The following is a 13,232-nucleotide window of genomic DNA, read 5'->3' as shown; positions in this document are numbered from 1 at the left end:
TAGAGCTTCTGCAGAAGTTATTCTTTCTTTCCTTTTTATTTTAATGCTGTACCTATGTTGACAAAGCATCACAGAGCAGATAGATTTTCATTTTAAACTGCTTGACATGTCAATATTGTTTTTACCTGAACATAAAAAAATGAGTGAGTTCTTACACACTGTTATAACAGTACCTCACCAAAGATCTTAGTACATTGTAATCCACATTTATTGAATTTTAATGAATACAACATCAAATAATTTATTTCAATACATGTCACCGATGTGGTCAGCCAAGTTTTATTTAGTAGTGATCCACATCGTTGACAAACACTGCATGAGGGGTGAACTATGAGGCAGGATAATTGGGTATGTTGAGCATGAAGCCAGAGTTATCAATGTTTTAACTTGACTAGCTCTCCATGGTAACACACTGCACGCCCAGAGGTGGGCACAGGTAATCACAATTGTAACTTCCTTACCTGTTAATCTGCTAACAAAGATGTTAACTTTGATAGTCCATTTAGTTAATAATTAACTGAAGTTAAAGTTAACCGGTAACACTGAGTATTCTTTTGATATTTTTCAGAGAATTAAATCAATGAAATAATTCCACTTTGATTTTTAGAAAGCATCCAGTGTCAGACCTGCATGTAATTCTCAAGTAGTCAAAGCATATACCTATGCTGCATACTAAGTTTAATAGCTCTAAAATCTGCAGCTATGATTTAGGAAATAAAGGGAAGGGCATTGAGTGTGTGAGAAGAGATTAAATAAAAGATGTCAGACCCTAATGAAGGAATGCATAGAGAGCCTGAAAAGGAAGTCTGGGTCAAAAACTAAAGTTTGTCAGTTATCTCTGAATAGGGTCTAATATGTTTTTGAGCCAGCTACGCAGGACAACCTGCATATGTAGTGCACAGCACACGTTTAACTTATCCATGAAACAACATATTTGTGTTCAGTGAAAATCGAAAGTGAAACCTTGAAGTAATATGTGTTTAAGACATTTTTTTATATGTGGGTTAGAAAGTAAGAGACAAGTTTTTCTCACTCTTATTAAACAAGATGATTTACAATCATTTCTCAATTCATGTACATACTTTGCACTTTGCTGACAGCACTCAGGAACTGAAGCCAGTACTATGCATCATTGTATTATAGTTCACAGCCATAAAGTTATTCATTTCCTCTTTTCAGAAACCAGTAAATGCTAGTTATGCACCACCTTTATTCAAACTAAAAGTGTGGTGGAAAACAGAAATATCCCATGACCTTTGAAACATTTGTACACTTACACACTCTTTCTTGTTTTGTGTCTCTGAAAAATTCACACTTTTGACATGGCGCCATGTTTACAGTATATGTGCATTATGTACAAATGGTCCAGAGAGGCACTTTGCATGCCATTGCAGAAGAAACTGCCAGGCAAATAAGGGGTTTGTCTTATAAAGTATTCATTGTCACCTGGTAACGGCTGTCGTTTATCATTTTACCTAAAATTACAATGAAAGCCGATAGCTTATCACAGGGAGGAAAGGAGAAGAGTGAGCTCTGAGGCAGAAAGGGCAAAGAAAGTATACTACTACACGGCTCTGAAAAAGACAGGATCTCTGTTTTGAGAGAGAAGTAAGAGTGTTATTTGCTTAAAGCTTAAACATGAGTAATATTTTTGTCAAATATTATAAAAAACACTTGATGCCTGTGGCAAAAAAGAGCACAACCGTTTATGTCATATGTAGTATAATTGTCTTATTGAAAGTCACTCCAAATAGCTGAGCTGTAGTTGTACTTCATAGAAAACATCAAGGAAATGTTTAAAAAGCAGTCTTAGTCATTCTCAATTGAATTTAAACCATTCATCTAAAAGCATTAAATACTAGTGTGCAATAAAATAAAAGATACTTATTTAATAAAAATGTCCTTCCAAAAACCTCTTTTTAAAGTGTTGTGCTCCGCTCATTTGAATAGAGGCAGTGGAGGCTCCACCCCAAGAGAGTTGAAAGGCTAGAAGACCACAAAGATGGAAAAGGCCAGCCCACTGAGGGAGGGAGAAAAAAAACTGCTCCGGTTCCTCTGCCATAATTTCCTATCAGCCTATTCAGACAACATCACCAACAGCTTGGTCTGTGCGCGTGTGTGTGTATGGGGGCAGAGCAGAGAGTGAGAGACAGAGAGGCAGCGCACGAGAGGCAGAGAGAGAGCAACACGGAGAGCGAGAGAGAGAGAGAGAGAGAGCAGGGAAGGGGGAGGCTCCATATTCTTTCACCTACACCCCGTCAAACCACAGGAAGGAGGGGCCAGACCCTAAGCTGCCAATCAAATCCGCTCGTGGCAGCCGGCATTATCTCAGCAACAAACTATTGACAGATTACATGTCAAGGAGTTTAGTGCATGATTGAAGGAAGCCTTTTTTATCTAGTTACTTTTCCGCTTTATTTACCCCTCAACCAACCAACATTCGAATGACTTTCTTACAAAGTTGAGTAATATTATGAAAGTTACATGTCTGAGAGGATTTAACTTCGACTTCCCTGAATATGGTGAGTACTCTTCTTCTTTTGTATCTTTGCCAGATATGTTTTATTAGCTGACAGTTAAAGGTGTGCCTTTATCTCTGACTAAATATACAGAGAGGGGAAGTTCATGATTAAACTATGTGCCAGCCCGTACGTATACCCAAGTGTTGCGACACCCTTATTTGTAGCGCTTTGACAGTGCCCAAAGGTGACTGCAATATCAAATATTATTGCTTGTTTCTCCAGCCCTCAACTCACACTGTGTTACATACAGTGTATATATGTAAAGAAAGTTCACAAAGCCACTTTCATTTTCTCTTGTCAGAGTGTATTTCTCATCTAGGACGTTAGACCTGAAGAACTCCCTGTCACTCTTTTTTTTTTCTTCATCCGTGTTTTTCTGCTTGTTTAATTCTTTCATCAGATGACATGTTTCTGAATAAGCCAACATTAAGAAGTGTAGAAATACAGGTATTGCGCTTACCCAATGCCATTAGGGTACATTGAATGGCCTGAGGGGTTGTTGCCAAGGGGACAAAGCAAACAAACTGTTGTGTTGCTTTTGTTGTCACACATGTAAAGGGAACAGGAGTAGTGCTAACACCTTTCCAGGTACTTCTAATTAATGTGAAAATAAACAGGACATTGCTGTATGTTACATACCATTTTTTACCATTCTTTCTACTCACATGAATCTCATGTAAAATTAGACGCAAAGTATTCATTTTATAATAAATCCTATATTTTTCTAATTAAACAGCATTTTTATGAACACACACACGTGTGACTTTAAAAAAAGTAGCAGATCTGTAATTGTCAGGTCTGTACGAGTCATTCAGTGCGTACTTCTGGGAGAGTAAACTTGTCCTGTTGTAACTGGCTTACACCTCGTACTTTAGAGCGTCACTCTCTTCAGTTTAATTTTAAAGGAAGGTTATATGTCTAAAAATAAGTCCGATTTCACGTCCACTTTTAGTTCTTTCAGTTTTTGTGTGTACTATATGTGCATGTGCTCTCTGAGTGTGGTGTCTGTCTTCATACATTAGTGTGTGTATTAATAGTCACTCGTTATTTGCAGCATGCATAGAAATAAGTGCTCAATAACTAAACAAACTTTTTAAAAACCATTCTGGCTTCCTTTAAAACTTTTTATAAATCGTATGTGTCCTATTTTTGTAAACCTATTTTTAAACTCATCCACTGTCGATATTGAGTTAAGGTTGGGGAGATTCCTTTTAAATGGACTGTCACTTTTAAAATCTTATCAGAGAGTTTAAAATAACACAAAGAATGCTTTTAAAATATTTAATTAACAATAATTATTTTGGGCACTTTTTGTAATTTTTTTAACAAAACTGTGATTTAGCTCATTCAAACAGGTTTGGCTCCAGGCTGTTATTTTTGGTTCATTATTTGCAAGTTCTGTAGCTTTTCTGTTTCTTATTGAAATCTTTTCAATCTTTTTTTTCAAATATTTCAGTTCAGTACTCAAGACATTATGTAGGTATTTCTACTTGTATTTCATACTATAATTTAAAGATTAAAAAAAAAAAACGTATCCTAAGATGATGTTGCTTTTTAAATAAAAATGAGAGAGACTGTATAGTAGACCACGATGACCACAACATTTCACAAACACATGAGAGAAATACACGAGGGCTCGGTTATTATGTCTGGTTATTTAAGGTGTCCTATATTACGGTTTAAAATAACAGCAAACATGTACAACTGTAATCGTGACACACCCTAATTTCAAACTTTTCGTCAGCTCGGAAAATGTTTTTCTAGCCTCCAATGAGTCATAATGTTGATTACCTTCTCCCTCACTGAGTTGTCTCATTAACCCTTTGTGGCCCTCTCCATCTTTTACGGCCTTCCACAAAAACCAGGATGAAACGAGGGAGAAAAACAAGCCCAGTTCTGAAGGCCCTCAATAACCTTTTATCACAATTTAGCAATAACCTGAATCAATTTGATGTCTTAAGCAATAAAATATGCTGTTGCACTCCTATTTCTGCTGCTCCTTGGATGACAGTAAATTTACATTTTTTAATTAAACTAGCCGGAATTTTTATTAGGGGGCTGGGCTATGCTAATGGGAATGTTGTGTACAGCAGATTAACAGAGTTTTGAAATAAATTTAACAGGGAGACATTTGGAGGGAAAAAAATGCGAGTCATTGTCTTTAACCTCTTTCATGCCGATTTCTCCTGGGGGATCCTTGTATTCTAAGGAGCCTTGTCAGGGAAGAGTGCTTCTCAGCAACGAGGTGATTAGTATCGCCTTGTCAACCGAGGGAAAACACTCTCATTCTCAACATTTATTTTTTACCTTAGAAAAATATGTCATTTTTCTTATCACATAATTTAAATCACTCTCTTTAAGTCAGTTAAAAGTATGTTTAAACTGAAAAAAAATCCTTTTGCTATTCTTTATTTTTTTGTCTTGTTTTTTAAAAAGGCCAAAAAGTGAGAATTTGATCACATTTCCTTTCATTTTTTTAAAACCACTTAATTATCTTATTTACTTGTTTAAATTAATTTATTTTTCAAATGTATTTTTATGCCTACATTGGAGAAGAATTATTAAATAAGAGTCAAATACAGTAGCTAATGGGAGCGTATATGTTTGTGTAGTTTTATGGTCCGCTCTCAGTATTTGATTGATGTTGCGCGAGGCTGTGTGTGTTATGCCTGGTTTTAGCAGAGTGGCAGGGGGAGAGAAAGGGGGGAACATAGAGAGCAGACAAGGGGAGGGTGGTGTGTGTGTGTGTGTGTGTGTGTGTGTGTGTGTGTGTGTGTGTGTGTGTGTGTGTGTGTGTGTGTGTGTGTGTGTGTGTGTGTGTGTGTGTGTGTGTTTGTGTATGCCGGGCGGGGGGTAGACAGAAAGAGAGGGACAGCTGAGTCCTGATTGAGCATGTGCCCAGTCATCAGACACAAGCCACCCAACACCGTAATTACCTTAACCCCTGTCTTTTAATACCCAAATCACACCAACTGGCTTTTTTTCCCCCAGTAGAAAGAGGAAACATTAGAGATCAAACGATCAAATAAACTCCAGATGCACGTGGGCTGTCATGCATCTTGCCGCAGTAGCCAAAGTGTTCAGGGCTACTTGATATGGGCCAGGAGCAAGGCAAGTGGCATCACCACCCCCTTTCTTCAATCCTGTGCACTCATGCAGTGGCCAGCACCTAATTAAAACCTCAAAGCTCCCCGTCACCAATCTGGAGTAATGGCCTAATTAATACTCGGTGAAGAAATATTCCGGAATGATAAACAGGTTGCACCTTGGGTCTTCATTGCCTTTATTATATAAAATATAACAGGCTAAGTTTTTATTATCACAGATAACGCGTGTTTGTTTAAACTCTGCTCTCCACCAAAATTCAAGGAAATTGAAACCGTAAAGTTGTCTTTATAATCACACCATCGGAAAAAAAGGACGACAATTAATTATGAATTATACCATTCATTGGAAAGAAAAGTTTTATCATGTTTTATTTTTTGGAAGAAGGAAAAAGTCTTTCCCTCATATTTCTTCCCCGTTTTCTCTCAGCGTAACCAGCCGCAATGAACTCCTGCCTTTAATCTCACAGCTGAATTTGCCGTGTCATGTATTCTTATGTGCAGAGTCAAGAGAGAAGCTTCCGGTGCTTTTTTTTTTTTTTTCCTTGACTTGATTTCCTAATCTTTTATATGAAATTAAAATTTCATGCAAAGTAAGGAGGAAGAATAATCTTAAGTCGTTGATATGCTATATAAGAGGGGGAAATGAAGAGGTAATTAGCAGAGTGGAAGACTTTGTTCGTTTGTCTGAAAGCGTGGTCTCCACTGGCCATGAATGAATTTGCATGCTTCGCTTATCGAAACACACTTATTAGGCCAGCTGAAAGAGAGATTAAGCCTGCACAAAATGTGGGGACTAATCCTTTTAAATGTGGCAGAGGGTCTTTAAGGTGTGAACCAGTCCGTACGTAGGTTAGTGGGCACGCTGTGAATCAGACAACTTTCATACTTTCAGCTGGATGTGTATTAAAGCAGCGGATGCAGGGTTAACTATTTGAAAACAGGATAGTGATTGACACGGGTAACAAATTGGTAGTTTATCTTCTGACCCTCTTATCTCTCGAACAAATACAGCAAGTGGGGTCAGGCAGGGTTGATGGAGACCCGATGTGTGGTTCAAATTCAGTGGCTTTGACTTGTTTTTTTTAAAAAAAAATGTAATAATAAAAAAAACCTGACTCTCACTTCACCGCCTTTCTAAACACATAAAAGTTTCATTTCTCTGTCACTTTCTGTTTGACAGGAATCCAGCCCCGGCTGTACTTTGACTTTTATTTTTGATAAGATGAAAGGAAAAAGCATGTCACAAACAAACAAGTCGCCTAATTTTTCAGTCACCTTCACTGTAAGCGAGAAAATGTTTGCTCTGCGGAGTTACAGAGCCAATACCCCTGTCCTCCTCCGTAATTGACTGCAAACAGCAACGTAGTGACGTTTAAACACTGTCCTCCTCTCTCTCCTCTGTCAAGCACACACACACACACACACACACACACACACACACACACACACACACACACACACACACACAGAGAACACCTCAACTTCAGGTCCCCCTTCTGCCATGTGTTTTTTCATGTGACATTATATTCAGTTGGGTCAGTAGCAGGCAGCAGCGGCAATAATTACTGTCTGTACATGATAAATCTGAAGCCCAGCTGTTCATTTCTGTCACTGCCGATAGAGACAGAAAAAAAGAGGGAGAAAGATACAGAAGAGTAGGGGGAGAGGGGGAGACGGGGAAGCACTCCGGAGTTTGCAGTTTGCCGGATTTCTTTCCCTTTTCTTACTCGGTAACTTGATAGGATTACATGGTTCTGGAGCCCACACCTGTTAGGAGGCTGTTAGCAGAACAGTTGGTAGTCCCAAAGCCACAGCTTAGCCTTTTTCTTTTCTTGCTGCTGTCCTTTCTCTATCCCCTTTTTGTGATTTCACCCCACATGTATGACAAGAGTTGGATTCAACGGGCTTGTGTGTGTGCGTGTGTGTGTGGGTGTGTGTGTGTGTGTGTGTGGGGGGGGGGGGGGTTGCTGCCTGGGACACGTGAGCAGTTTGTGTTTGATGTTATAGCGCATACCCCACTCTTCTGTGTTTGTGTGTGTGTGTGTGTGTGTGTGTGTGTGTGTGTGTGTGTGTGTGTGTGTGTGTGAGAAGCCAGGTCGGCTGACATCTCTTTCTCCCTCCCTCTCCTGAGACACGTTTGCCATCAGTTGTGCTTCCCTCGCCGACCTCAGTCACTCCAGAGCCGCCCCCGGAACGTATATACAAGTAACACGACAGCAAACAATGAAAGAATTCAATTTTAGTTTGTTTTTCTCAAGGGTGGGGGACAGGTGTTGGCAGAGTTGTAAAATGCCCAAATACAGGTTAAACCAGACGATTTCAATGATTAAGGGTTAGGTTTAGAACGTTTGTGCATATTTTAGGCGTGCCAAAGCCCTGCTGTCAAATTAGAAAATACTTTTGGAAGGAGTGGAGAAATGAGTAATACATAAAATTTGTTGCTTGTTTTCTCCTGTTTGGCCTTATTCAAGTCTAAAACAGTCCTGACTATTTTTTGAAGATAGGGAAATATTTTTGGGAAGACAGTTGGTGGAGGATTCAGTGACAGTTATCAGACGTAGAAAACCGCACTTTAGTAGCTTGTTTTATGCCTGGGTGCAACGTGTCTCACTACCTTATTTGGCATTCAGCAGCGACCCGGCTCTTTGGCTTCGTCACTTTCTGCAGGCCCTCAGCACCTGTTCCCCCTATTGTGTCGGAATTTTCTATATTTGGCATGTTGGACTCTGTGAATTGGTGTGCAGGTCTATTATTTTTATGCATGAGAAAGATGAGATGTGTTTTCTACAGCTTTATTTTTTTCCTTCGCTAAGTTGTTCAAAAGACAATATTAGAAAATATGATTGAACTTGGGAGGACTGTGAAACATTTCTCACCAGGGCATTTAAGTGTCATGTTGTCCCTCGCATGTTATTGACACGTTGCATTGCCAGGAGTTCAAATAATCTTCCGTCTAAAGCACAGGAGAAATAAAAAAGAGCAAAGTTAATAGATATCTCAGGCTAACTTTTAATTGTTCTGATATGTAATCACTAAATGACAATAAAAAAAGGAGCAGGGCCACTTTAAAAGCTTTATCTCTCCTGCTCTGTGCCCAAAGTGTCATGTCCATAACAGCACCAGCTGATCTACAGAGTAAAATAACCGCTAAGGCTTATTGTTTGGACAATATTGGAGCCCCCCCTTCAGCCCACCCCCCTTCCCCCCACTGCTTCTCTCCCCTCTCCCTTGATTCATTTCACCCACTGTCCTCGGCTGCTGGAAAATGGCGTTAATTTTTTTATTACCTGTTTGACTCTCCAGCCTTATTACTGTAGCCCCTTAATGTTCTCTGTAACCGTGGAAACCAGATGAATAAATGTCCGCCAAAGAAAATGAGATGATTAAACAGGTCACCCTTGCAAAACAAATTCGCTTGGTCGAGCGCAATTTGTGTACCAAGCGGCTGTCTTAACAGTTTGCTAACAAGGGGATTGTTTGCCAGACTAACTGACAGAGAAGGGAGGGGGAAATGAAGATATCTAGGGAAAAGGATATGATTGAAGAGATAATATTTTAGATCTCTGTGCGGTTTGTCTCATCTCTTTCTGCATTGTGATAATGCTGTGTTTGTATCTGATTTTAAATTCTACCTTTCTGTATTTTCTGCACCTTGAGAAACATCATTTTCCTGTTGTGTGTCATTTTAATCAGCATTTACATTTAACATTTCACTTTAAAGCTGCCATCCTTAGTATTGTCAGAGGCATTTGGTCTGTGATCATCAGCAAGTGCAGAAGCAAATAGAATTTTCCTCTTTTATGTGGCAACCAATCATTGCTGCTAATTGTCCTTGAGGCCATCTGTATAGGAAGCCTCATCCCCTGTTGGTGTTGGAACGGTACTTGTCATGGATTTACTAGTCAAATAATAATACTTTACTTCTCCAACCTCCATAGTCAGCGCAAAACACTTCATATTCACACTTATAGTAATAAATATGAAAGAGGTTTGATTTTCTCAAATGAAACAGTAGCCTGAACAGCATCCTGGTCTCAAAGTGTCACTTAGTTTCTTTCCCATGATTCCCCTGCCCTTCCCTTCTCCTCCAAGTGTTATATTCTCATATGACTTGTTTCAAGCAAAGCTCACTGACAACCATATGAACCATCTGGTGTTTTCATCTGGGAAAATAAGAGACTTGGTGGGGCAGATTTAGCCATGTAAGGATAGGGCAAACATGCAGACTTGGATTGGAATCAGGCCTGTGTTGCCATTCTGACCACAAATCATAAATGTCGGGGACACGGCGGTGGTGTTGTTTATGGAGGGATGGCACGCTGCGCCACTCAAGGGTGTTGCCTGTTTGCCTTGATGCACCACCACCACTTACTGCCTCTTGCGTTAAAACAACTTCCGCATCCCACTGAGCCCAGCCATTTTGTCCCGTTACCAAAGCAGATCCCAAATATTCACCACAGCTTCAGCCTCAACTCCAAGAGAAAGGGGGGGTTGTTGCTCAAAGTGGGGCTGTGGCTTCTTTAAGTCGTTTGTGGGACAGAAGATGGCGAACAGAGTTTTTCCACTGGTAGACGGGGTATTTCATCCCAATACAGGGACACTACAGCTCAAAACTGAAAAGCACTTATGCATTATTGATGTTTTAATTTGTGCAAATGCCCAAGTCTTTGTTAAGTGATTATAGTGCTGGGGAGATAACAGGGGAGGTACTTCTCTATGAAACAAGAGCTTGCTTGCTGGCCGCACTGGGAAGCCATTGGACTAAATCTAACAAGTCGGCGCTTCTACTCAGCTCTTTGCAAGAGGGAAGGAGAGAAGCGAGGGGGGGGGGGGGGGGGGGGGGGGGGTTATATGGGAGGGAGTGAAGAGAGTTGACTCAAAAATATCAACGTGTCCAAGATAAGGAAAAATTCAGCCGTTGATCTTTTGTCCTTATTTCAGCTACACCTCTCCCGTTTATGATGTTAGGTTTATAGTTCTTTTACATCCCTTATCAAAAATTATTTGATGTAAATACAATGGAACTGACCTGAAAAGCCCCATGTGTAAATACTCCTCGTGGCACACTAGAAACTGACCTTGGGAGAAGAATGCAAAGTTATAATGCTTGCAAAACAAGCCAATAAAATAATACCTCGTTGAAAGGAGGGAGTTTGGGTAAATATAAAAGAGGGTAGAAGAGAGGCAGTTTTCTTTCCCTGTAATGATTAACTCAGAACAAAGGTTATAAAGATTGACTTTTTTTAAAAATTTGTAATTTATTTAATTGCCTACTTCAGCCTCCTTGCATGATAAAGAATGACGGTAGGAAAGTTTGAAACATTTTCACTTTGTTTGTATATTCAGACTATGAGCTGAGCTAAGAAGATTTTGTTTCATATCCAAGTTGATCCAATCTCCAACTTCATGTCAGATCATTGTCACCAATGCGTAGAAACCCATGTTTCCTCCATTGTGCCATTTGCTGTCTGCAATGGTTGTCCAAACTCGGCCTCATCTGCGCTGCTTCCACACCTGCAGCTGTTCACACAGTCACCTTCCTCCAGCACCTAATCCGTGTATAACCTGTAAATTATGCTGTATTCATTTAGCTCACACTGTATTAATACAGGCTCTATCAATGTCAACCCATGAGATAAGTCTCTCAGTTTTGGCTTTGGTTTCGGTATTAATCATACTCTTTTGTTCATTGGCTTTATTCTTCCTTTATTCTTTGGGAAAATCTGCTTGAGTGTGGAACCAGTCTTTGCTTTTGCCTTATGCTTCGAGGTCTCTGGTGGAGGTAAAACACGAGAGCAAGAGTGCGCATGCACACACACACACACACACACACACACACACACACACATACAGTAGGCTCTCAGGCTTCCCCAAGCATTTACTTCTTTATTAAGCTGTCTCATGAACCCACTAGCAGAACATGAGAATACAGGAAAAAAAGAAAAGCCCATATTACTTAGATGATTTGATGTCATTTGTGGACTACAAAACACTAGGCTTTATTGTGTGCGCAGGGAGAAAGAGCAAGAGCAGGGAAAAAAGGAGTTGGCTTAGAAATTCAGAATTTCAATTAGCGTACGTAATCTGAACCTGCCGGCTTTGATAGAGGCTTTTTTTTTTTTTTACTAAGAATACAGCAGCACTTGTAAAACATTAATTAAGCAGCCTTGTTTTTTTAAAAGGATAGAGTAAAGTGTTCTTTATGCAGTCCTTTTCATTGAACAAAAGGCAGTTACCTCCCATAGAGGAACGCTTCAACCAAACCATTTGGAAAAAAAGGCCATTTCAATTGGAAAAAAACACAAAAGACAAGGTATTGAGTGTAATGTTCTGAAGGAGATGATATCATATGAGAGCACAGCCTTTTGCTGAAGAATAGAAATGTATCCGTGCCTCAGTGAAACCTAAGCTTCGTGCAGGAAAACGAGCCCCTATTTTAATGACTTTCTACCTGACAGATGACTTTAGACAGCCTTTTGGATCAAATTGCTCTGACTTTGTCTCTTACATCATCAAACCATTGATAATTAATAGTTTATATGAATTGTTAATTGATGAGTAATATGAGTTATAATGGCAACATACTCATAAATGTTTATTCCAATGGTGGTTTGTGGCAACCACAGCCCTCTTGAAATTTTTCTACAATTTTCTGGTTAGCTTAGCTACGTGATACTTCAGACTGAAATGCACACTCTGAATGACACTGCTTAGCATTAAAGGGGATTACAGTTCATTCACTTGCTTTGGTTTTATTTTTCATGAATACATCAAGAGAAAAAACAATTCACTTTATTCACAATAGATCATTTACAGAGGCAGATAATGCTGAAGATATAAAAAGCATGTTAAAGGTATTTCTTTTTTTTTTTGACCCTGATAGAAGATATGAGAGCTTTTATGGGTCCATCTCTGATATGTGTAATAGAAAAAGAAAAGAACAGAAAAGTCCTTGTCCTACATTTGCACACAGGGTTGTATATTAATTTTCCACACACTATTGTAAATCCTGTTGCAGTGGGTGATGAGTACACATACAGATGATACATTAAAACTGCCATAACTCGCACACCCAGCAAAGCTAAAAATCAATTGGAATGGATAGTTAAGCTGGCCCCTAAAAATCAATGAGCAATTCATGTCCTTGATCACAGTGTCATTCCTCTCAATGTTAGAGGCTGATGAGGGCTGAACATACAAACATATTCTCCCATTCAGCACAAGTACACAGGAAACTTGCAGACACATTCAATGTGCTGATACTATAAGCTAAGAGTAAATTAAACTTCTGGGCAAGGACAAATTTAATGCACTTGGATTTTTAACAACTTCCCTCAGAAACAGGTTCCACATGTATTCAGGATAACACAGTGGTGTCCATTTTTCTTTATTATTTAGTTTTCAAAACTGAATAGAAAAACATAGAAGTTTCTTCAAAATGTATTGAGACAGTTGTAAATTAGGCTAGTGTATTTTATCAGGGACATCTGGTGAATAGAACATTGTGGTCAATCCATTGAAAATAGCAGGGAGTCATATTTCAGAGCTCACGTTGTTGTTTTCAAACCATGCAAAATGTTGCAATCCAATGACAGTGTACACC

The 13,232-nt window shown here is 39.2% G+C and overlaps 1 protein-coding gene across 1 annotated transcript in view; it reads left to right on the top strand.

Moving 5' to 3' along the window:
- Positions 1-2,061: 2,061 nt before the first annotated feature.
- Positions 2,062-13,232, top strand: part of casz1 (castor zinc finger 1) — a 76,316-nt gene continuing 65,145 nt past the window's right edge. Inside the window, exon 1 of the mRNA XM_061057001.1 lies at positions 2,062-2,522. Within this exon, the coding sequence (XP_060912984.1) occupies positions 2,474-2,522 (49 nt within the window). The 5' untranslated portion in view covers positions 2,062-2,473. The remainder of the gene's footprint in view (positions 2,523-13,232) is intronic.

This window comes from Labrus mixtus, chromosome 15 (genome assembly GCF_963584025.1).
Source record: "Labrus mixtus chromosome 15, fLabMix1.1, whole genome shotgun sequence".
In the NCBI taxonomy this organism is placed as follows: domain Eukaryota; kingdom Metazoa; phylum Chordata; class Actinopteri; order Labriformes; family Labridae; genus Labrus; species Labrus mixtus.
The sequence above is the reverse complement of the archived record's forward strand: the minus strand, read 5'-3'. Positions and strand labels throughout refer to the sequence as shown.